Source organism: Amblyraja radiata, chromosome 24, assembly GCF_010909765.2.
Source record: "Amblyraja radiata isolate CabotCenter1 chromosome 24, sAmbRad1.1.pri, whole genome shotgun sequence".
NCBI classification, from domain to species: Eukaryota; Metazoa; Chordata; class Chondrichthyes; order Rajiformes; family Rajidae; genus Amblyraja; species Amblyraja radiata.
In genome coordinates this window covers 37,670,622-37,694,138 of record NC_045979.1, presented here as the reverse complement: position 1 = coordinate 37,694,138, position 23,517 = coordinate 37,670,622, and the positions used below count along the sequence as shown (strand labels likewise).

General features: G+C 39.9%; 1 protein-coding gene across 2 annotated transcripts in view; it reads right to left on the bottom strand.

Moving 5' to 3' along the window:
• rassf5 (Ras association domain family member 5) overlaps positions 1–23,517 on the bottom strand; it is a 69,882-nt gene that overhangs the window by 29,727 nt on the left and 16,638 nt on the right. Inside the window, exon 2 of one of the 2 annotated variants that reach the window (XM_033042957.1) lies at positions 15,969–16,090. In XM_033042957.1, the coding sequence (XP_032898848.1) occupies positions 15,969–16,090 (122 nt within the window). Of the gene's footprint in view, positions 1–5,684; positions 6,397–15,968; positions 16,091–23,517 lie in introns of those variants that run through there. The other variant, XM_033042958.1, reaches the window with a different exon arrangement.

The window sequence follows — 23,517 nt, the reverse complement described above, 5'->3', positions numbered from 1 at the left end:
TTGAAGGAAAAAAATAATTTAATGGTTAAATTGGTAAAATTATCGTTTAAATGTTTGTATTGCTGGCACAGATGACCACACAACAAATACCATGTGGTGCACTAACTCATCGGGCACCTAATCTTTAGCTTAGCCAAAAACCATTTCAAATCAAGTCTATGCCAACTGAACATACATCAACATGTGTGGGAATGAACTGCAGATGCTGGTTTAAATCGAAGATAAGACACAAAATGCTGGAGTAACTCCGCGGGACAGGCAGCATCTCTGGAGAGTAGGAATGGGTGATGTTTCGGGTCGAGAGCCTTCTTCAGACATCATCATGTCCATACTTCAACATGTACTGCTCTGGTTTATGAATAGGCTGTGCATTTTTACATATTAACCCAGAGAAACTAATAAAAAAAGTCCTTGAGTCCTAAATGGAAAATCATACTTTAGGCTTTTTCCCCAGTGTGCTGTTAATATACATCCGACCTACAGAAATTACATCTTTATTAATTTTGCTTTAAGAATGCCACATGGAGCTTTCATTTTTTTCTTATATGTAGTCGAGCTTTAGAGAGAACACAAGCTGAGGAAAGCTTTCCTTCAATCAAAAATACCCAATTATTCTGAGCGTTAATAAACACTGAGAAAATACTCGTACAGTGAGTTAAAAAACAGACCAGTCAGTCCCTGTTTTATCAGCACCACTGGTGGAAACTGGGCACAATCCAAAAAACTACAGACGCTGGAGATCTGAAGTTAAATCCCAAAATGGAGGAAACAGAACAGGTTTAGCTAAATGTAGAAGGAGAAACAGAGATACAGTTTCAGGTCAAAGGCCCTTCATCGAGGAGAAACATGTAACTACAAATGCTGTTTGACAAAAAAAAAAAAGACACAAAGCGCTGGAGTACCTCAGCAAGTCAGGCAGCATCACTAGAGATGTGGAGATGGGGGGGGGGGGGGGGGGGTTGGGGGCTCCACCAGAGCCCAGCCTGTGAATGCGGAGCAGAACAGACAGCCAACCATGTTATCTTTGATTGCCCACTCTACCACCCACCAAATGGTGCTCAGGGCCTGGACGCAGAGACAACAACCTGGCTGCTCAACACCAGGCTTGAGATCTAACTTCCTTTGATTTATTTCTGTTTCATTCGCAAGAAGAAGACTGGATGGGTGATGTTTTAGGTTGGGACCATTCTTCAGGCCGATTGTGGTGTGGGGGGAGGAAGGTGAAAGCATGATTTTAGATTTATTTGAGGGATACAGCATGGAAACACGCCTTTCAGCCAACTGAGTCTGCGCCAACCAACCATCACCCCATACACTAGCACGGTCCCACACATTAGGGACAACTTACAATTTTACCAAAGCCTATTAACCTACAAACCTGTATGCCTTTGGAGTGTGGGAGAAAACTGAAGCACCTGGAAAAAACGTACACGGTCACAGGGAGAACATACTAACTCCGTACAGACAACATCCATAGTCAGGTTTGAACCTGGGTCTCTGGTGCTGTAAGGCAACAGCTCTACCTCTATGCCACTGGGTAGAGCAGAAGAAATCCTGGCAAGTGATAGGTGCTGGCTCGAAGGGCCGAATGGCCTCCTCCTGCACCTATTTTCTATGAAAGAGGTAAGAGGGGATCTTGATAGGCGGATGGTTGGACAAAGCCCAGGATAACAAGAATAAAGGTGTGAGGTAGGGATAGATGAGGTGAGAATAATGAAGCCACAGGAAGGAATGGGGGTGGAAGAGGAAGGGACAAAATGGGTATGTCTAGGTGGGAGAAAAGGAAATGGGGGGGGAGAAAAGGAAGGGAAAAAAAGTTTATCTGTAGGGTAGTTATGTAAAATTGGAGATAGACAAAACGCTGGAGTATCTCAGCAGGACAGGCAGCATCCCTGGAGAGAAGGAATGGGTGACGCTTTGGGTCGCGACCCTTCTTCAGACTAGAATTCAAAAATTGGCCAATTCAATGTCCATTCCATCTAGTTGTAAGCTACACGAGCAGCATACGAGGTGTTGTTCCTCCAGTTTCCATGTGGTCTCTCTCTGGCAATGGTGGAGGCCCAGGACAGAAAGGTAAGTGTGGGAATGGGAGGGGGAATTTAAAATGGTTAGCAACCAGAAGATCCAGTAGGCCTTGGTGGACAAAGTGTTAGCGTTCGGCAAAACGGTCGTCAAGTCTACGCTTGGGCAGGGGCTGGGGACATAGTGCTTTCTATTGTGTGTTTGCAAAATGTACAGAAATGGGAGAATCTGTAAAGAGTGTGTGCAGTTTCAATAAATAAACTTAAAATGAATTCCTGTATTTTAAAACCCCTAGGAAATTCTAAAGCGTAACATCCCACTGAATGCACAATGTAGAGGCTTTTGTACATTCTCACAAATGAACCAATTTGTACACAATGATGTACAATTTGTCAATACAGGTACACGTGTATAACAAAAATAAAGCAAGGTAGACTACTACACAAAGCAACTGCCTTGGTAACTAATTAACTATTCACAACATTTACACAAAGTACACCTGTCTTTCAGTGAACAGAGGGAGCAAATGAAAGATGATAGGGTTTCCATCACAGCTTGGCATATCACGACCAAGAAATCAATCACGTAATGAGTTTTTCTTCACCGCTGTGTGATTGAACATTGATTTTGCACAGAGTAAATCATTTTACAGCTATTTCCAGGTTGAATCATGCCAATCAGCCACTTCTTAAATGGAGTAACTATTGCTATTTTGTTGCAATTTCACATCAGGGATGAACATCAGTTTGCAGTGTTGGTCTTGGCATTGTGTTCAGCACGGACATTGTGGGACAAAGGGCTGTTCTTGCACTATATGCTTAACATGTTCCATGTCTTAACATCTGTCCATGCAAAACACTCATGGAGAACTTAGATCATGTTGATCTGAGGGCACCTGTTAGCAGACACACCCGAGATAACTTGGTCTCATTCCATCAGGACCAACATCAAAGGTCTACAGAGTAGGTAGGATACTGACCTTCACCCTTCCAGCACCAAGAACAACTCCATCGCAATTAAAACACAAATCCCCAATCCCAATCACCACCCCTTGATCCATGCCTCCCAATTCTAGAGCCCCAGTCTTTAGCACTGCTTCATATTCATATTACATTACCTCTGTGCATTTATTTTAAACAAAATGAAAGTTGTATTTTCTTGTTAATGGGGAATTGACCCAAACAATCCGATGAGGCTAGATCAGAGGCTCTTGACAAAAAATTGTTAAATATGAACGCACATCATATAAGGTTTTTGAAAAAAAAATCATATAATGGGGGGTGTTTAAATTGAAGGCTAATTTTTGGCAAGGATCTCTGATCTAGTATCATTGGATTGTTTGGGCCATTTCCCCATATGAAAATATGACTCACATTTAAAATGTCCTTTTTAGATGGTGCACATATCAACTTAATGCTTCCAAGATTTATTCATTAAATGTCTTCTAAGACAGTTAATTGTATTATTAATGTAATGAATACATCTTTGATCTAGTAGTGGTACCAGATTAATTCCTGGGGTAAACATCCAACATCATTGTTAATTCTGAATTAATTATTGGTATCAGACACTTTGCTGGCCCCTTTTGTGACGGTAGGGTATTGTGACGTCAGGAAGGCCACCACAGATCTATCATGTTGATAATGATTAAGGGAAAAATGATCAAAATCTACTGAATAGCAAAAAAACAAAGTGAGAGTCTGATCCAAATCTGAAGAAATCTAAGTACTTGTGTCCACTCAGATTTAAGACTTTCAGTTATTGATCAGCTATTCTTTTCACTCATTATGTTACATTTGCCGTGGACAGTCAACCTATTTAATCTGTTCAAAAGGGAACTGCAGATGCTGGAATATCGAAGGTACACAAAATTGCTGGAGGAACTCAGCGGGTGCAGCAGCATCTATGGAGCGAAGGAAATAGGCGACGTTTCGGGACAAAACCCTTCAGAAGGGTTTCGGCCCGAAACGTCGCCTATTTCCTTCGCTCCATAGATGCTGCTGCAACCTATTTAATCTGTTATACAAAGAACATGGGTTCACAAGACCAGACTTAAAGCAACATAATCTAGAAACAAAGTATTGAAGATTAGTTTGCAGAATTCTCTGTGTCACTGTGAGGCGTAAGTGGTATTTGATATAGATATTATTTCCATGAACATCAGTTACCAAGTTCATTAACTTCATAAAGCATAAACTAATTAACCATTTGTGCCTTTGGATATGAGAATTGAATTGTCATTATTTTTATAGACGTTTATTTTTTGAAGTTCTTAATACTATCATGTATCATATTCCTTTCTGGGTCTGAACCGTCACTACCATTTGCACATCTGCCTGCACTCGAGACCCACGTACAGTACATGAGCAGTAACAAATAGGACATCTGGTAGGATGAGAATTATATTGTTTTACAAATTGGTGATTTATCAGTCCCTTGGAAGCTGATGTGATGCAGGAATAGTCAGAGAAGGCAAAGTATTAAATGACAAAAAATTGAGTTATGAGATGTCTCTCATAATTGCTAAGCAGATGGGTTTTAGTGTTGGATCCAAGTTTGCGGGCAAGGTTGGAGTGTGCTCCACTTCCAGACTGCACTGGTCATCCTATATGATTGAGTAAACCTATTAATTATTGGCAGCTATTTTACTTTTATATATTATTTGAATGAAAATGCGGGATATAACATTTCTGGAGTTTGCTGATGTTTAACAGCTTTCTTGATAATCCAGAGAATTGTTTTTAAAGAACTGTAAAATGTCAACATTAATGGAGTAGACCGGAGCTGCAGCCCTTCATGTTGCATTTTGCTGACGGTTTGTCCATGGCTCAATATATATTTAAATCATATTTGACAGTGCGGTAGATGTTTTATGACTATATATGTAAACAGAAATTCACTAAAAGCTAAATCATTCAAATCAATATGAAACGTATGTGGGTTTAGGGAACCATGGAAACAATGAATTTTTAAAATCAGAATTCTTAAGTGCCCAAACAATGGTTTTAATTAGATAATATATAATAAATGTATCAATTTTTAAATTAAAATATACATAATTTTTCTGTAATATCTTATTTTGCCTGAAAATTTGTTATTTTATGTTTGCTTCCATGAGAAATCCAATTTTAACTTGTGCCGACTGTTGTAATTAAAATACAACAAATGATATGAGAGACTAGATGGGATATTATTCTGTATTTTTTATTATTCTGTATCCTCTTTTTTTTTTAAATTTCTATATTGCACTACTACGGACTGACGCAAAACTGCATTTCGTTGTACCCATACTCAGTATTTGTGTAATGACATTAAAGTTGAATTGAATTGAATTGAATTGAATAGCTGGGATACGGGTTCTTGCACTAGAAACAGATTCAAATAAAGCATCAATTTGAATTTCACAAAATGCTGACACTTCCTCATACAAAATAGTGCAACATAAAACACCAACTAAAGCAGCACCATTTTGTACCCTTTCTGAGCATTCACACTGACAGTTCTGACGTTTGTTTCCATATTATTAGCAATTTTGCATGGCAAATAAAATCATTTATTTTAAAAAATTGAGGTAAAATCTTTGAATGCAAACAAAAAGTACAGAACTTACTGATTTCATGGTTGATACAGAATGTAATTCAATGAAATATATAAAAAGTTACCTTTTCTACAAGCTTCTTCTGAGGCTTCCTGAAGAAAGAGGTTTTGGCAGTAAAGAAACAATCTTCTAAATCTTCATCTAAGCTGCAATATCCACTGCTCATACTTGTATTCCACGTTCCATCAATTTTGTGATAAAAAATCATCAGAATATCCAAGAGGATTTAGTATGCTCTTTAACAGATCTTAAAGTTTAAAACACTGCACCACTGTACAGTGATTTCCCAATACAGGCAGAAGGTGCCTTGCACAAGTCAGGAAAGAGGTATCGTACAACATATACACGTAGAATCTTCACTATTCCGGCCAGCTGCAGCTGCTTTTTTTAACTTCAGTTGTCGTTAATGTTTAACAACTTAATCCTCTCTAGGTTTGATGTCTTTGCCTCTGACACTGAATTTCTGTATTTACACATGGGCTGTGCACTTAGCTTTCACTGCCATTTAAAAAGTCATTCTTGGCAGCCGCTTTAACATGGTGTAGTTGAACGTCTGACTGTGGAGCTGTTGGCTGCTGTGCTGCACTCCATCTGTGGCTAATCAGCTATCTGCATGCACACACGAGCTGAGTGAGGTCAGCTCCTTCCTGGCTTCTCATTCTATGTATTTCAACAAAGCAAAGCCACATCCTGCTTCAAGATTTAAAATGCTAAGCTCACACATACATGTCAATATATTACATGTTTAAATGTCCTTGAAATTCATGATGAATATATAACATTGCTTTTCTTCTCAGCGCTGCCATTCTTAAACAATGCACCGAGCACTTAATTATGTTCCTGCGTACACCACCACCACCAGGGTTCCATTTAACCTCAAATTATCAGGTAATTTTTAAAAACAAGTTTCCTATGGCTCAATATCTTACGTAACAAAACTGCACAATGTAATAAAAAAATAACTCATACTGACAAAACCCTTCATGTGAGCAGGGTAATCTGGTGCAATGTCATGCAATATTTTAAAATCAGGAATGCATTATAACATAGTAATATTATTGACTGGATTGTTGAGGCATTTAAAAATATGAAAGGGTATATTGCAAAATTAACGATCATAATATCTGTTGCCATACAAATCTAGCATACACTCAGAATTAGCTTTATTGAATATAACACAATTGTCCTAGTAACCTAATCTTTTCAAAGCGTCATAATGGAACAGCCATGCCAGAGGATTTCCCTTCAGTTACTAATCCCAACATCAAGCAGAAAAGAATTAAATTATTTAAAAATAATCCTGCTTTTGTTCAATCTTTTGAAATTAATAGTTAATTTTCCCATCAATTAAGAATTAATTCAATGTAGAAGTTAAATCCAGTCTTGTCTTAATTTATAGGTTCATAACTTCAATAAATTCCATTATGAAATGACATTAATCTTTGGTTGGTTTTGTCTGCTGAACTATTTTTTTTAAAGCGTTTGAATAGAGATACACTGGTATCATGGTTGGTACTTCGAGCACGTTCCAAGGACTGAGAACGCTAATGAAATTAGTACTCTAAGGAGTCATTACAGTTTTATACACTAGCAACACCTGCAAACCCAGTACAAATCCCCGCATTCCCTGTGTGCTATTCTGCCAGGAACTCGGCACAAATCCCAACCTTCCCTGTGCACGATTCTGCCAGGAACCTGGTGCAAATCATGCAAATGATGGAAAATAGGAGCAGGCAGCAAGGGGTTTGGGGATACAATACAAATGTGGTATTGCATTTGGGTGATCACTTTGACAGCGATGTGTGGTAAGGAATTCCACAGATTTTTCCCCCATCAAACCCAACCCCAGTTTCTGAAAGAATACAAAAGCCTCCAGTCGCCGTACCCCTCAGGCACACTGGAAGCTTACATCTCATGACTAGGAAGACCTTGTGTGCACCAGAGTTGCCAGGCTTTTCAATTGAATAGATGATCAAAACAAATATACATTTGACCACTGTAGCACTCTCTCAGTACTATACTCAGTTTATATTTAGATTATGTTCTCAAATCTTTGGAGTAGCTCATCGACCCATACCTTTCCTGACTCCAGAAATCACAGGTAAGGGAATAACATTGAACCAGGGGCCAGCAGCGGGTAATGCTTCATGGAATTTGTCCACCAGTTAGCTCAGCCATAATGACCACATTTGACCCTGGAACTACATAAATTAATTGGTATTAGTCAGATAATGCCATCCTAAACCCCTCTGGGCATAGAGGTGAACTAACGTCTGACTTAGTCATGCTGACATTAACAAGTGGAAATTTAATTGCAAATCAATTACTCACATTATGCAATTCCATGTGTAGGAAGGAACTGCAGATGCTGGTTTATACCAAAAATAGACACAAAATGCTGGAGTAACTCAGTGGGTCAGGCAGCATCTCTGGCGAAAAGGAATCCTCTTCAGATTCTTCAGTCTGAAGAAGAGTTCTGACCCGAAACGTCACAGATTCCTTTTTTCCCTGATCCGCTGAGTTACTCCACCATTTTGTGTCTTATATAATTCTAAACCTGTTGGCACGTACCACCACTAAACATGCTAGATTTAAAATGGAGTAATTTAAAGATAAAGCCCTTGTTTTATAAATGGCAACAAACTACTTTTGCAACTTTATAATGTAATTAAGATACAACATACCCAGTAGCACAGTGAAAAACCTATGAGTTTCACAAATTCATTGCTCTGCCAGCTAGTAAACAGTTCTGAAGTAGTCAAGTATTATTTTATATTATTGACTTCAAATATGTGTTCTGCTTCTCCCTCCACAATTGATCCTTAGAGTATTTCCAACATTTTAGCTTGTATTTTAGATGACACAATATTTCTTTCAGATTAAGTATTATGACTGATGGGGCTAGTATTACAACAACATGATAATCAGGAAATGCCTTCTTCTTCTTTGTAAATCGTCATGGTATCTGACCAGCAAATGTCACCTCCTACACTACATTCTTCCTCAATTTAAAAAAACTGAAAACAAATGATACATTCATATTCTAAGCCTACATTATTTTGCCCCATGGCGAAAGTGCCACTTACCATTAAAACACATTGTCAAAATACCAGTTTAAATTTTTAATTCAGTCAAAAATAGGAAATTAGAACTGTCACAGAGCAAAGACCAACTAACCAAAGAAAAACAAAATCAGGAACTCGGCAGTTCAGGCACAGCAACTGTGAAGGGAAATGGACAGATGACATTTCAGGTCAGGACCATTCTTCAGACTCAAAAGACTTATGAATGCACACAGAAAAATGTTTCTTACTTTAAATATGCATGTTTACTGATAATTGTCCACCTATACCATTCACTGGTAAGATTTTTTACATTGTTGTCATGCATTCCTTGGACGCAAGACATCATCCCCCTATCTTTAGCTGCTACTGCACCTGCCAGCCACAAAGCAGCCAACTCCTGCTGCATATTTACTGCTCACTTCTCACCACAGACCACATGTGCAGTACGGTTAGCATAGTAAGTATTTATGGAGGTAGACCAACAGTCAGTTTGCAAAAGTGTTTCTTAAATCTTTCAGAAACCTGGAGAAGAGTTAAAGTAGTGATAGAACAACTTTAGGATTTTTAAAATTATTCACAGAATGAGTTTATCACAATTTAGGATCATGTCTATTTTGGCCATCGGTGACTTGCTGGATCATTTCAGGGATAGGTTAAAAGTGGACCACATTACTGTGTGCCTAGCGTCTTATATATGTCAGGTAGGATAAGGAGCACAGATTTCCTTCCCTGGATGAAGTTAGTGACAAGTGAGTTTTAACAACAGCCCAAAAGTTTCATGGTTGCCATTATTAACATTTTTTTACTCTGTGTTATTATACCACTACTTTCTGTCACATACTTTTTTTTTAAACAAACATTGGACACTTCTTCAGGCCTACCAGGAAAGGTTCAGTGCCCAGCTTGGTTCTTTTTCTCATTTTCACTCTCTTCTCCATTTTATATATAAGTGACAGCATATTTCTATATTTGTAGTTAAGATCAGGGCAAAATGATCTGCACAGCAACTTCTTTGTTTCAAAGCAGAACGTTAACTTTTATTGGTGGAACAGGTTCTTTTCCAAATCTCCTTTTTTTCTTATTCTCCACGACTAAGTTAGTATTTGGCAGACCATTCCATCTGTGGAAAAGATCTATCTTCTTCTCGCCAAATATCCAAAACCAGTTTCCATTGAATGCTTCTGGCTAACCTGCTCCCTTCCTATCCCAGAGCTACTAAAGATAATGCAACAACCCTATCACTGTCTCAACTAAAATCAGTTAATCCAGCAGAGATTTCACAATAAACCTGGAATTCACAGATATGTACATTCTGCGTTAACCTTTGGGGACGCTAATGCTTTGCTTTTACTAGATTATATATAACTAGTAAATATACAAATTACAATTTGGAAACAATTTATTAAAAAATATATCATTTATTTTTAAAATATTTGGGTAGCTGTGATATCATTGGGCATTTTGTCGAGACTATTGGTTGCTATTAACTGCAAGACCAGGCTTCAAAGAGAGTCCAAAGATGCCTTTAGGAGTGGGCAGGGAAACATGCTGCTGCCGGTGAGAGATACCTCACGACAGCTGCACACTAAATCGAAGCAGGAGCTCACCAACAATAATCAGAATTTATGAAGGAATGCCAGAACTACACAGGACAACTGCAACTATGATTTTGCCTGTGATTTGAATGGTGCCCAAATATTTTATTTGGTGGTTACGGCTGTATAAATACAAAATATTGGGACTGGCAATTCTTAATAATCCAAGATTCAAGTTCTTGAGACGAATGTAATGTAACACAGGAGGCAGGGATTCTACACATTTTCTACAATGGTTGAAAGATGGTGTCAAGATAGCATGTTCTAAATTACTCTGAATTCTCACAATAATTGCCCAGAATTTTAACTTGTGGAGAGGAAGTGGGGAGGTTCAGCTATTGTCTGCAATATTTGATCTACATTTGTTATTCCACCTGTTGCAATATGTTTTCACCTGGCATGCGTCTTTGCACAGATATAACCCCTATTTAAATACCTAGCTGTATAATCTACCAATCTGAACAAAAAAAACTAGTTAAATGAGGTGCATACAAAATTAGTTTGCTCCCCGATAAAGAACCCTACCCACTTCCTGTTGTTGAGCTGTAGAGTATTTTGTGAAGTTATATTTGAATCTCGTTTTAAGGGTGAACCAACAGTGGATGTACTTAAGGAATAATTCAGTAATTTACTATGCTTCCTATGGAAATGTGCAATATTTATAGTTAATGTCTGGATGAATGCTAATGAGAGAAGCGAAAACAAGAGACGAGATAAGAAAATGAGATTACATAGTATAAAGGACAAAATAAAGTAGAACTATATCAATCATTTGCCTAAATAACAGTGGTTATTTTATTGAGGGAATGATGGTCAGACTGCACTGCAGAGTAGAAGCATTGAAACCTCTTTCCAAAGGTGCTTCTAATGTGCAAACTTAAATGGGTCAGATTAATGTTTTAAAATATCAAACCAATATGTTTAAGAAGGAACTGCAGATGCTGGAAAATCGAAGGTGGACAAAATGCTGGAGAAACTCAGTGGGAGCAGCAGCATCTATGGAGCGAAGGAAATAGGCAACGTTTCAGGCCGAAACCCAAGGGTTTCCTTCGCTCCATAGATGCTGCTGCTCCCGCTGAGTTTCTCCAGCATTTTTATCAAACCAATATATTATTTGCAGGTGAAAGTGCAACCAAAAACACAATGCTGAAATGAAGCTCCAACAATCATTTTCTATTTTATATCAATACTTCATACTTTTTCTATTTTATATCAATACTGGGACTGGGACTGAGTTTGAGGGAAAACAGTGGGGAGGGAGGGGGAGTGTTTGGTGGTTTTCGGTTCCAAACACACCTGGATTGGATAAGCAGGCAAGATCAGAAGCAGAATGGGGCTGGGGTAGGGGCGTGGGGGAAAAGCTATTTGATGGGCCAGGTCCAGATGATAGGTACTGGACTTCATTTGGAAACATAAAAGAATTAGCACCATGCTGTAAAGACCTAATCACTAGAGCACTTTTCCAATTTTCCCAGCTCCCTGCTTCCATCCAGTTCTCCATAAGGAGCATTCTGAGCGGAATACTGTCATCCTGTGACAGTATCGGCCACACGAGAGGGAATGATGGTCATTGACGACTGCCCAGCAGAGTTGAAGCATTGAAACCTCTTTCCAAAGGTGCCTCCTGACCTGCTGGTTTTTCCAACATTTTCTATTTTTGTTGAAGATTTCCAGCACCTGCAGTTACTTTTTGATTTTCTGTCAGAATGATTTGCTTAATTTCAATAAGAGTATTTTCTGAAGGAACATATTCTCAGAACTATGTGGCCAAATAAAACCACATGCTTATTTGAAAATAGAAATCCCCGTCCCACACGACAGATGAACACATACAATCCCTCCTCTGGCCAAGTCATGCTACTGCACCGGTTCAAGGCCCATTTGTACAACACCTCTCCAATCCAAGGTGGTTAACATGCATGCTCTTTCTTTGAAAATATCATTTATTCCTCTAAACCAACAATTTATCAGTAGTTAACAGCATAGCAATGCTGTTTCCATTTATATTCACATTAAAAGCAAAAAAAACTGCTGGAGGCATCTGGTTCACATGAAAGATCTCAACTTGGATCTCAACTCGAATCCCGCTTGGAGTGCATACTGTCGTTGTGTCCTTGGGCAAGACACTTCACCCACCTTTGCCTGTGTGTGAATGTGTGTGAATGTGTGTGAGTGATTGGTGGTGGTCGGAGGGGCCGTAGGCGCAGATTGGCAGCCACGCTTCCGTCAGTCTGCCCCAGGGCAGCTGTGGCTACAGAAGTAGCTTACCACCACCGAGTGTGACTGAGGAGTGAATGAATAATGCGATGTAAAGCGCCTTGAGTATTAGAAAGGCGCTATATAAATCCCATCCATTATTATTATTAACCTGAAACATCAACAGCCCATTCCCTCCATGGATGCTGCTCAACCAGCAGCTCCTTTTTTGCCCCCGATACCAGCATCTGCAGTTTTGTTTCTCTACAATAACAACATTAGATCAAGTCCCAGTTCCATTGTGAAGGCCATAGAAGCATATCCTGGGACTGGATACTGGAAAATAGGTGAAGAGAGCAGTGGGGATTTTAATCTGTGCCTACTACTGTCATATGATCAGCACGCCAACTTTATATTGTGTAGCTATTTAAATAATTGCTATCTGCATCGAGTGATAACCACAACATCTTTATACAATATGATATGAGATCATTACTTTGATCTGGAATGTTTGTTTTGTGAGTGTTAGTGACAGACAGGTTTAGATGTGGGATCGATGGTGAATAAACACTTAGATTGGAGCTTTGTGGACATCTCCCAGACTCCCTTCCCTCTTCTCATCCTCTTTTTTTCACAACTATTCCTGTTTTTTCCAGTTGGTCACTAGCTAGTACTGTCTCTTCATGATGGAAAGATTATACATCACGGAGCACGATGTAATGATCACGGCGGTCATCCTCTGCGGAACTCACGTCAACACTAGAACCAGCAATGTTCCAAACGTGTCATTAGTCTGCTCGATACCATTGTGTGGCAGCATGATGCTCATTGAATGCCTGTTGTGTTTGAGCGCATGTGAAGTCACAGGACATATTTATTGTCAGTGGATAGCCTTTGTTGTACACAAACTACTCATCACTTCAGCTGACAGCTCCATTATGACGGCAACAAGAGACTGTCTGAGAATGAAGGCATCATGATTGCTGCCTGAAGGCTGGACACTGGCCTTCCCAATGCACTACTGAGGTCACACACCAGTACAAGGCAGGGTTGTCATATGATACTCACTGTGTCACTCGTGCCCTAGACCCAGGGAAAGTGTGCAATTCCAGCAAAGCCATATCCTCTTAGGAAGAGAATAAAATGTGGGATTTCTTCAGTGGATTTAATTGACCAGCAAACTTCAAATAACTTAGGCATGGTTGGTTTTGAAGCTGTGCATTCAACTTCTATTATTCTAGCAACTTTGCATACCTGAAAAATTCCTAAATGTGACCGCTGGTGGGTTCAAGAGTAGCCCATCAAAGCTGCTCGACCATTTTTGTCCTGTGTGCAATTGAACTCTGCACTCCACCAATTCCAAAAGACGTGGTCTACGTTTATGGACCTATTACAAGCATGAGGTGCAATAGTAATTTTAAAAATAAATAAATAAATAAATGGTATCAGGACCTGGCATTGGGAGGTAAAACAACAAAAACAGACTTGGTTGGTAGTCTTTCTGCGGAGTTTAATGTTATAATAGAGCGATTGTCCTTACTTTCTTTTTCTTTCTTTTCTAGGGTCTACTTTCTTACTTTACTTCCTTCTCTAACTTATTTTCTAAGGGGCTTTCTTTTCCCAACACTCTCTTGCACTTCACAACTCTTGCGCACCTTCTTTATTCCTTACTTCTATCTTTTTCTTAAAGCTTTAAAAAAAAAAAAATGAAGCGGTACAAAAAATGTATTAAGATATATGTGTTGTGTGTTATTGTAATTTACCGTACTTCTAATAAAAATAATTAAAAAAAAAAAAAAAAAAAAAAAGAACTCTGCACTCCTGTCTAGCCATGGTTTTATTTCTCTCTTTCTTCTTCAAAATATTCAGAGATTTTGTTTATATCATCCTTTGAGAGATTTGTGAACAACAGGGGGAAAAATCCTCTTCATCTCAATCTTAAATGGGCAATCTCTTATTTTCAAAGAGTGACATCAAGTTGTGGATTCTCCCACAAGAGGAAGCATCCACCTGTCAAGATGCCCCAGGATCTATGTTTCAAGTTGAAATGAATTATGCTACAGATAAAATTCGACTCATTACCACAAAAATGATATAATTTGCTCAAAAATTAATCAAGCAATACAAGTAAATATCCAAGAAGGAACTGCAGATGCTGGAAAATAGAAGTTAGACAAAAATGCTGGAGAAACTCAGCGGGTGAGGCAGCATCTATGGAGCAAAGGAAATAGGCAACGTTTCGGGTCGAACCTTCTTCAGACTTCAGTCAGTCTGAAGAAGGGTTTCGACCCGAAACGTTGCCTATTTCCTTCGCTACATAGATGCTGCCTCACCCGCTGAGTTTCTCCAGCATTTTTGTCTACCAAGTAAATATCTATACAACTCCAGAACGTTTTAATTTATTTCCATAGCAACCGACCCATTTATTTTGCATTACTAAGTACTTAATAACAGCTTAGAGGTTTTTTTCAAGCACAACAAATCTTGGGATGCCAATTACTTGCTAACAGAAAGATCTAGTGAAAACAATTAAAAAAAAACACCATATTACACTAGAACACTTTTATACTTCACATAGACTTATTAACAAATAAATTGGAACTGGAAAATCTACAGAAATTGATGCAATTTTTCTAAACAAATTATTAACGACTTAAAAACATGCAAGTCAAGAGCCAGAACAAGATTCTTCAGCACTTAAAAAGTAACATTAGATCAGAGGTACACGAGAGCCAATGGCACTTTTTACAAAGCCTCCTGGAAGCAATCTCCTATCACACACCAGGTGCAAGTCATTGTGTATGAATACAGTAACCCTGGCATAAGGCTTCCTCTGTCCGCTCTACTGTAGCAGATTTTAAAGGAGGACACTCAATCAGACTAGGAGAGGTGTATGGGCTACAGACTTGCATACAACACCACCGACAAAGGCAGTACAGGGTTAGAATGGGGATTATGGAGTTAATATCAAGCAATTCAAGACTGCTTGCACAGGGTGGAACAGTGCCAGAAACCCAGGTTCGATCCTGTACTGTATGGAGCTTATACATTCTCCCCGTGACTGTGTGGGTTTTCTCCGGTTTCCTCTCACATTCCAAAGACATGCAGGTTTGTACATTAATTGCCTTCTGTAAATTGTCCTTAGTGTGTAGAACAAAACTAGTGTACGGGTGATCGTTGGTTTGTACGGGCTTGGTGATCCGAAGAGCCTATTTCCACGTTGCATTTCTAAACTAAACTAAAGCTTGTTCTGCCATTCAGGAAGATCATTGCTGTTCCAACTCATTTCCTTCCCCGACATTCCTTGAACTAATATCCAGATATCTGTCCATCCCTTCTTTGAACCTCCACAGCCCTATGGAGCAACGCATTCCAAATGACTCGCCACTCTCTGAGTAAAGATATCTCTCCTCATTTCCCTCCTCTGGCCAAGAATTAAAAGGGTGAACCATAGAAATTTAGTGTGTAAATGCAAATATTAACAATAAGTACCTCGCTTTCAGGCTGCACCATTTTAACTTCAACAGCGATGCTTTCTTCTGAAAGTTGCTCCCATTGCTGGCAGTCGAGTTTGATGAAGTTCCTGCATCCCTGATGAGCGGTGTAATTGCAATCTGTTTAGGCAGAGGCATAGAGTCAAAATTAAATTAAATGCAGCCAGCCAATGTCAATTCTGTATTTCATTTAAGACGAGATGAAATCAATTATAGTGGACTACTTAATGTATGTTTTGCAATATCTAAGGAACATTGGAATTGAAGGACCAGAAAAAAAATCAAGCTTGATCTAAATTCACCTTCCTGCTGCATAGACCATCTCCTCTGTTCAATAGACAATAGACAATAGGTGCAGGAGTAGGCCATTTGGCCCTTCGAGCCAGCACCGCCATTCAATGTGATCATGGCTGATCATCCCCAATCAGTACCCCGTTCCTGCCTTCTCCCCATATCCCCTGACTCCGCTATTTTTAAGAGCCCTATCTAGCTCTCTCTTGAAAGCATCCAGTCAATGAACGTATAGAGATGTGACATGATAATTTACATTTATAAAGCCCTTCAAACAGTTACAAGTTTTAATATATGGTGAATTAAAACTCTCAAATTTTCTATCAACCATGTCTTTTTGACAACCCTGTCAAAATTTGAAAGGCAAAATTCTATAAAACACACTACACATTTTTCAACCTGAAGGTTCAGATTCCCAATAAATCCATTGCATCCATAAGTTTGAGAAAGACATGACTGGCATGTAAAGAACATAGCACAATTCTTGCACAGGATGTTTTAAGCAGCTTCTAGTTGAGAATCAAGAGTTAACTATAATACAAAAAAAATGAATGAGTTATACTTTTTTCAGTGTTACATCTTTAGGAAAATCTGATCTTATAGGAAACATGAATGAGCTAGATTGTGCTTAATGCAGCTTGCACTTCAGTTTTCCCTGGTACAATCACTGCAGTAAAAATGGCATGAAATTGGTTGTAAAACATGGGGGGAATCACAATTAGGCCAAATATCTAGGACAGGGTTCGGCAACCTACGGCACACGGGCTGAATACGGCCCGTAACCTGAAAAACCCGACCACCCCCCTCCCACACCACCTCTCTCACCCAATGTTGGCAGCCCTGGTTTCTCTCATCCCATTGATCGTTTCATAACACAGTCTAATCAGAGTCCAGACAATGTTGCACGTTCAATCCACCAGAGGGTGCAATTGAGTGGCTACACTGCATATGGGAGAATGAGTCTCTCTATCTGCAGATGACAAATGAATATGGACTGACTTCCTCCTGATTGCAGCAAAGGTCAGCATCTCCCATCTGATGCTCATAAACGTCAACAATTCCCACTCATTTTCATAATAGAGGTGAAATGGGTCTATTAAAATTCTTTGGAGATTATAAGAGTCACAATGTGACCTTTTACTATTTTAATAGCTTCATTAATTTTGATCTTTAATGTTTTAATGAGCATGTAAATCTGAAGGATGTCATTTTGCTTTGTCTATTAGAGGGATCTAAATGTTATGGTGTTGTGTGAACAAAGCTTTTAAAGTAAATGATGCATTTATATAGCACCCCAAATGCTCTTGGGGTATTCCAATGCATTTCAAAGGCCAACAACAGATTCTTTCTAAAAGACGATTCGCCACATATTTGAGCAAACATATTTTAACACCACTTGTAAAAGTGAAGCATACAAGGGGCTGCTGGAGGAACTCAGCAGGTCAGCCTGCTTCCATGAGGTGAGAGCTGGCAAGCAAGAGGTGGGTACAGGTGAGGAGAGGTTGATTGGTAGCTCACCCACACATTACTCCCACTAGTTCTCCACTGTTGTTGCTATCTGCACACCATCTCACGCTTATTGAGTTCCACTCTTCGCCATACTTTATCAGATTCCATAATCTGACCTTTTGGAGTTTTCACTTATAACCTTGCAGCCTCTGTTGCCTTCACCACCCTTCCCTCTTCACCTGGATCCACCTATCACTTGTCAGCTCTTGCCCCACCACTCCCTCTCACCCCTTTATATTGGCCATCTCCCCTCTACTCCTTCAACCCAGATGAAACATAGAAACATAGAAAATAGTTGCAGGAGTAGGCCATTCGGCCCTTCGAGCCTGCGCAGCCATTCAATATGATCATGGTTGATCATTCAACTCAGTATCCTGTACCTGCCTTCTCTCCATACCCCTTGATCCCTTTAGCCACAAGGGCCACATCTAACTCCCTCTTAAATATAGCCAATGAACTGGCCTCAACTACATTCTGTGGCAGAGAATTCCAGAGATTCACCACTCTGTGTAATGTAAAAAATGTTTTTCTCATCTCAGCCCTAAAAGATTTCCCCTATATCCTTAAACTGTGACCCCTTGTTCTGAACCTCCCCAACATCGGGAACAATCTTCCTGCATCTAGCCTGTCCAACCCCTTAAGAAGTTTGTAAGTTTCTATAAGATCCCCCCTCAATCTTCTAAATTCTAGCGGGTACAAGCCAAGTCTATCCAGTCTTTCTTCATATGAAAGTCCTGACATCCCAGGAATCAGTCTGGCAAACCTTCTCTGTACTCCCTCTATGGCAAGAATGTCCTTCCTCAGATTAGGAGACCAAAACTGTACGCAATACAATGAAGGGTCTCGACCCAAAATGTCAACTGCCTAAATTTCCTCCAGGTTCATCCAGTAGCTCTGTTTTTGATCCAGAGACCAGTTTCTGCAGTCGCTTGTGTCTCCTTTTATAAAAGTTTGTAATTTTAATATGAATGTAAAACAGCCGGCTAACAGACAGAATAGCAAACTTAGTTGAAGGGTCATCATGCTTCAGGGGAACCACTCTCCCACTAGGTTTTTGCTTTCACCATGCTTATTAGTTTCCCACAAGCTGTCCGAGTCATATTTATATTCAATTGACAAAATAAAGCCATCCAATGTCTTTAACTTAAAATTCCAGTGTGGGTTGGTGGTGGTAGAAAGGAAAGAGGGCTGGATTTTGGGGATAAATCTGGAAAAATCTCCCCCATTCTTCCCAGTTGTCTTTTGATAAAGGCTCCTTTTTCTCATAAATATGAAGCATAAATCACTTCATCTGAGGAACTGAGCCAATTCTGTCAGATTTTTAAAAATCAGATAACGTTAAACAGAAGTGATTCAGCTGCTACTCTTCAGCATGAAAGGGTTTTCAGTAGCTCCAATTTGAACATTCAGCTCCGGCACTGCTGCAATTTGATTCCATCAGTAACATGCACATTTGTTGTTTAGAAGCACCATGTGCTCTTTAAGGAGACAACATTGGCAGCACAGTGGCGCAGCGGTAGTGTTGCTGCCTTACAGCGCCAGAGAACCAGGTTCAATACTGTCTATGGGTGCTGTCTGTACGGAATTTGCATATTCTTCCTGTGACCACAGGGGCTCCCTCTGTGTGCTCCAGTTTTCTTCCACATTCCCAAGACGCCCATGTTTATAGGCTAATTGGATTCTGTAAATTGTCCCTAGTGTGTAGCACAGAACTAGTGTATGGGTGATCCCTGGTCGGTATGGACTCAGAGGGCCGAAGGGCCTGTTTCCGCTGTATGTCTAAACTAAACTGATCAGCTAACATACCTCAATATTATCTTGTTGATGTTTAAGCTGTAAGCAATTTTGCCAAGTATACAGTGCATTCAGATAGTATTCAGACCCCTTCACTTTTCCCACATTTTGTTACGTTACAGGCTTATTTTAAAATAGATTACATTCATTTTTTTTATCATGAACCTACACATAATACCCCAGAATGAAGAAGCTAAAGCAGGTGTTTAGAAAATTTTCCAAAGTAATTAAAAATAAACAACTGAAATATCACAATATCACATATTCAGTCCTTTTGCTGTGACACTCAAAATTGAGCTTAGGTTCATCCTGTTTCCATTGATTATCCTTGAGATGTTTCTACAACTTGATTAGAGTCCACCAGTGGTAAATTAAATTGACTGGACATGATTTGGAAAGGCACACACCTATCTATATAAGGTCCCACAGTTGACAGTGCACGTCAGAGAAAAAACCAAGCCATGAAGACGAAAGAATTGTTCGTAGACCTCTGAGACAGGATTGTGTTGAGACACAGATCTGGGGAAGGGTGTAAAACAATTTCTGCAGCATTGCAGGTCCCGAAAATCACAGTGGCATCCGTAATTCTTAAATAGAAGAACTTTGGAACCACCAGGACTCTTCATAGAACTGGCCGCCCGGCCAAACTGAGCAATCTGGGGAGAAGGGCCTTGGTCAGGGAGGTGACCAAGAACCCGATGAGGGAACCTTTCGTAAGGACAACTATATCTGCAGCACTCCACCAATCAGGCTGGTACAGTGGCTGGACGGAAGCCACTCCTCAGTAAAAGGCACATTATAGCCCGCTTGGAGTTTGCCAAAAGGGTTGTTTTCTCTGATGCTCTGGTCTGATGAAACCAAGATTGAACTCTTTGGCCTGAATGCCAAGCGTCACGTCTGGAGGAAACCAGGCACCACTCATCACCTGGCCAATGCCATACCCACAGTGAAGCATGGTGGTGGCAGCATCATGTTGTGGGGATGTGCAGGAACTGGGAGACTAGGCAGGATCGAGAGAAAGATGAACGGAGCAAAGTACAGAGAGATCTTTGATGAAAACCTGCTCCAGAGAGTTCTGGACCTAAGACTGGGGCGGAGGTTCACCTTCCAACAGGACTATGACCCTAAGCACACAGCCAAGACAACGCAGCAGTGGCTTCGTGACAAGTCTGGAAATGTCCTTGAGTGGCCCAGCCAGAGCCTGGACTTGAACCCGATCAAACACCTCTGGAGGGACCTGAAAATAGCTGTGCATCGACACTCCCCATCCAACCCGACAGAGTTTGTGAGGATCTGCAGAGAAGAATGGGAGAAATGACCCAAATATAGGTGTGCCAAACTTGTAGCGTCATACCCAAGAAGACTTGAGGCTGTAATCGCTGCTAAAGGTGCCTCAAAAAAGTACTGAGTAAAGGGTCTGAATACTTATGTAAATGTGATATTTCAGTTATTTCTTTTTAATTACTTTACTAACTGCCTGTTTTCGCTTTTTTATTATGGAGTATTGTGAGTAGATGATTTTAAAAAATTGAATTGAATCCATTTTAGAATATAAGGCTGTAATGTAACAAAATGTGGAAAAAGTGAAGGTGTCTGAATGCACTGTATATTTTTTTAAACGCAGCATGTTATATGCATCATACTTTGAATAGCTAGGAAATTTCCCTTGCTCAGGGTTTGTTGGACAGGGAAATTTCCCTTGCTCAATAACAGATGATCCATATTAGGGTTTTTTTTTGACGTGGTCAGTCATCTGACACTTCTGGTTATCCAGAGTTAAATTTAACTGCAGAATCGTGCACAACGTTTTTTGGCCTTATTCATCGAGTTCTTCCCTAAAGCATCCATAGAATATTACCCAAAGTAATTGAGACATTGTTTTATATTATAAAGTGGCTAGGGTGTTCTGGCCTTACTGGAAACTAGAGGAGAAAACTGGCATGGTTTTACAAACCAATATTATTAGTAGAGGCCTCAACAGATCAAATTCCTCTTTAGCCATGTTCAAACTGCTCATGTTCCGAGTCATTAACATGGGTTTTGTAAAAGTATTTCCATTTGTTATTTCTGTGGCAATTCAATTTACAGTACATCTGCTAAACTTATTAATTTGGTATTTAAAACTTAACATGCTCCAAAGCTCCATTTTCTCCAAACCCAAATTCCCCAGTTCTGGAGTGTCTCTGTAGTTTATTTACATCTATTCAATTGGGAGATGTTTAAATCTGGGCCAAAGATCCTGTGAATTAAACTTCATTGATTTTCCAGAATGCTTAAATCTTGAGGGAATCCTTTCCATTCGATTCCAAATTTTTACTGTACAATTCCTGAGCAGTTCAGGCATTTATAAAGACAGTATTTACAACTATTCATGTAATCAATGTATGCTTCAGACCTTGATCTAAAACAAGATTTTTTTTAATAGCCTTTTTTTCAAAACTAATCTGTTTAAACTTTCAAATGTGTAGAACAACTACGAGCATGGCAAAATTCAATTATTTTCCTTAAACAAAATACAAAGTGTTTTGGGGCAACACGGTGGCGCAGCAGTAGAGTTGCTGCCTTACAGCAAATGCAGAGCTGGAGACCCGGATTCCATCCCGACTACGGTTGCTGTCTGTACGGAGTTTGTATGTTCTCCCCTTGACCTGCATGGGTTTTCTCCGAGATCTTCAGTTGTCCCTAGTGGGTGTGTGATGGGAGCACTGGTCGGCACGGACCCGGTGGGCCGAAGGGCCTGTTTTCGTGCTGTATCGCTAAATTAAATTAATTTAAATTTAAAAAGTCATGTTCATTCATCCCATTTCATCAAGTGGGATTTGAAAGTCCTGAAACTACTTGTGGGTTGAATATTTCACAGGAGTTTGGGCAGAACTCAACCACCAAGAATGTTATTGCAGAAATGAGGTAGACTATGTAAATGAGTGAAGAGATGCAAGTTATATTAGGGTTGGCAACAGGTGGTTGGAGGAGTATAATGTGGGAAAATAAGAGGTGTCCCACTTCAACAGCAAAAGCAGAATCTTGAATTAAATAAATGTGTGGTAGTTTTTAAATTGTGTAGGAAGGATCTGCAGATGCTGGTTCAAACCGAAGATATATACAAAAAGCTGGAGTCAAAGGCCTGTCCCACATGGACCACCTATTCCACGAGTTTAGAAGACCCTAGACGAGTTGAAAAAAATGTCAAGATCCTGTTGACAAGCCGAAGTAAAAGACCTCCTACGACCTCCTATGACTATGTCTACGACCTCCTACGACCCCCCTCGACCTCAGTCTTCCACACCTAAGACCAACTACGACTAGCTACGAGTGGAAAATGATCACATGATAAAATGTCATGTTTGCATTTTTTTCCTCGGGCCAGTTACCGGTCTATGACGACCTACGACTACCATCACGATCTACTACGACCTACCTACGAGTAAAAAGTATCAATTTTTTCCATGCCGGCCTTTTTTTTTTTTACTCGTGGACATTTTTATCAGGCTGGAAAAAAAGCCGCGACCTACTTGAGGCCACGAGTACGCGGAGACCACTCACGAGCATGAGGAAGAGTTACGAAGACCTCCTATGACCTCGTGGCGACCATGCTGCGAGTATGAGTCAAGGGCAAACTCGGCAGAGGTCGTCAATTAGGTCGTGAAAGTAGGACAGGGGCTTAACTCAGCAGGACAGGCAGCATCTCTGGAGAGAAGGAATGGGTGAGGTATCAGGTCTGAAGAAGGATCTCGACCCGAAACGTCACCCATTCCTTCTCTCCAGAGATGCTTTCTGACCCACTGTGTTACACCAGCTTTTTGTGCCTATCTTCTGCAGTTTTTAAATTCATGATTTTGGATTATTAATCTGGATCCCAGTCCAATAACCATTATCCCACTACGTTCTATGGCAGGTGATTACTGTAAATGACAGCTGAATGTGTGGAGTGAAATGATTTGTAATGAAAATCA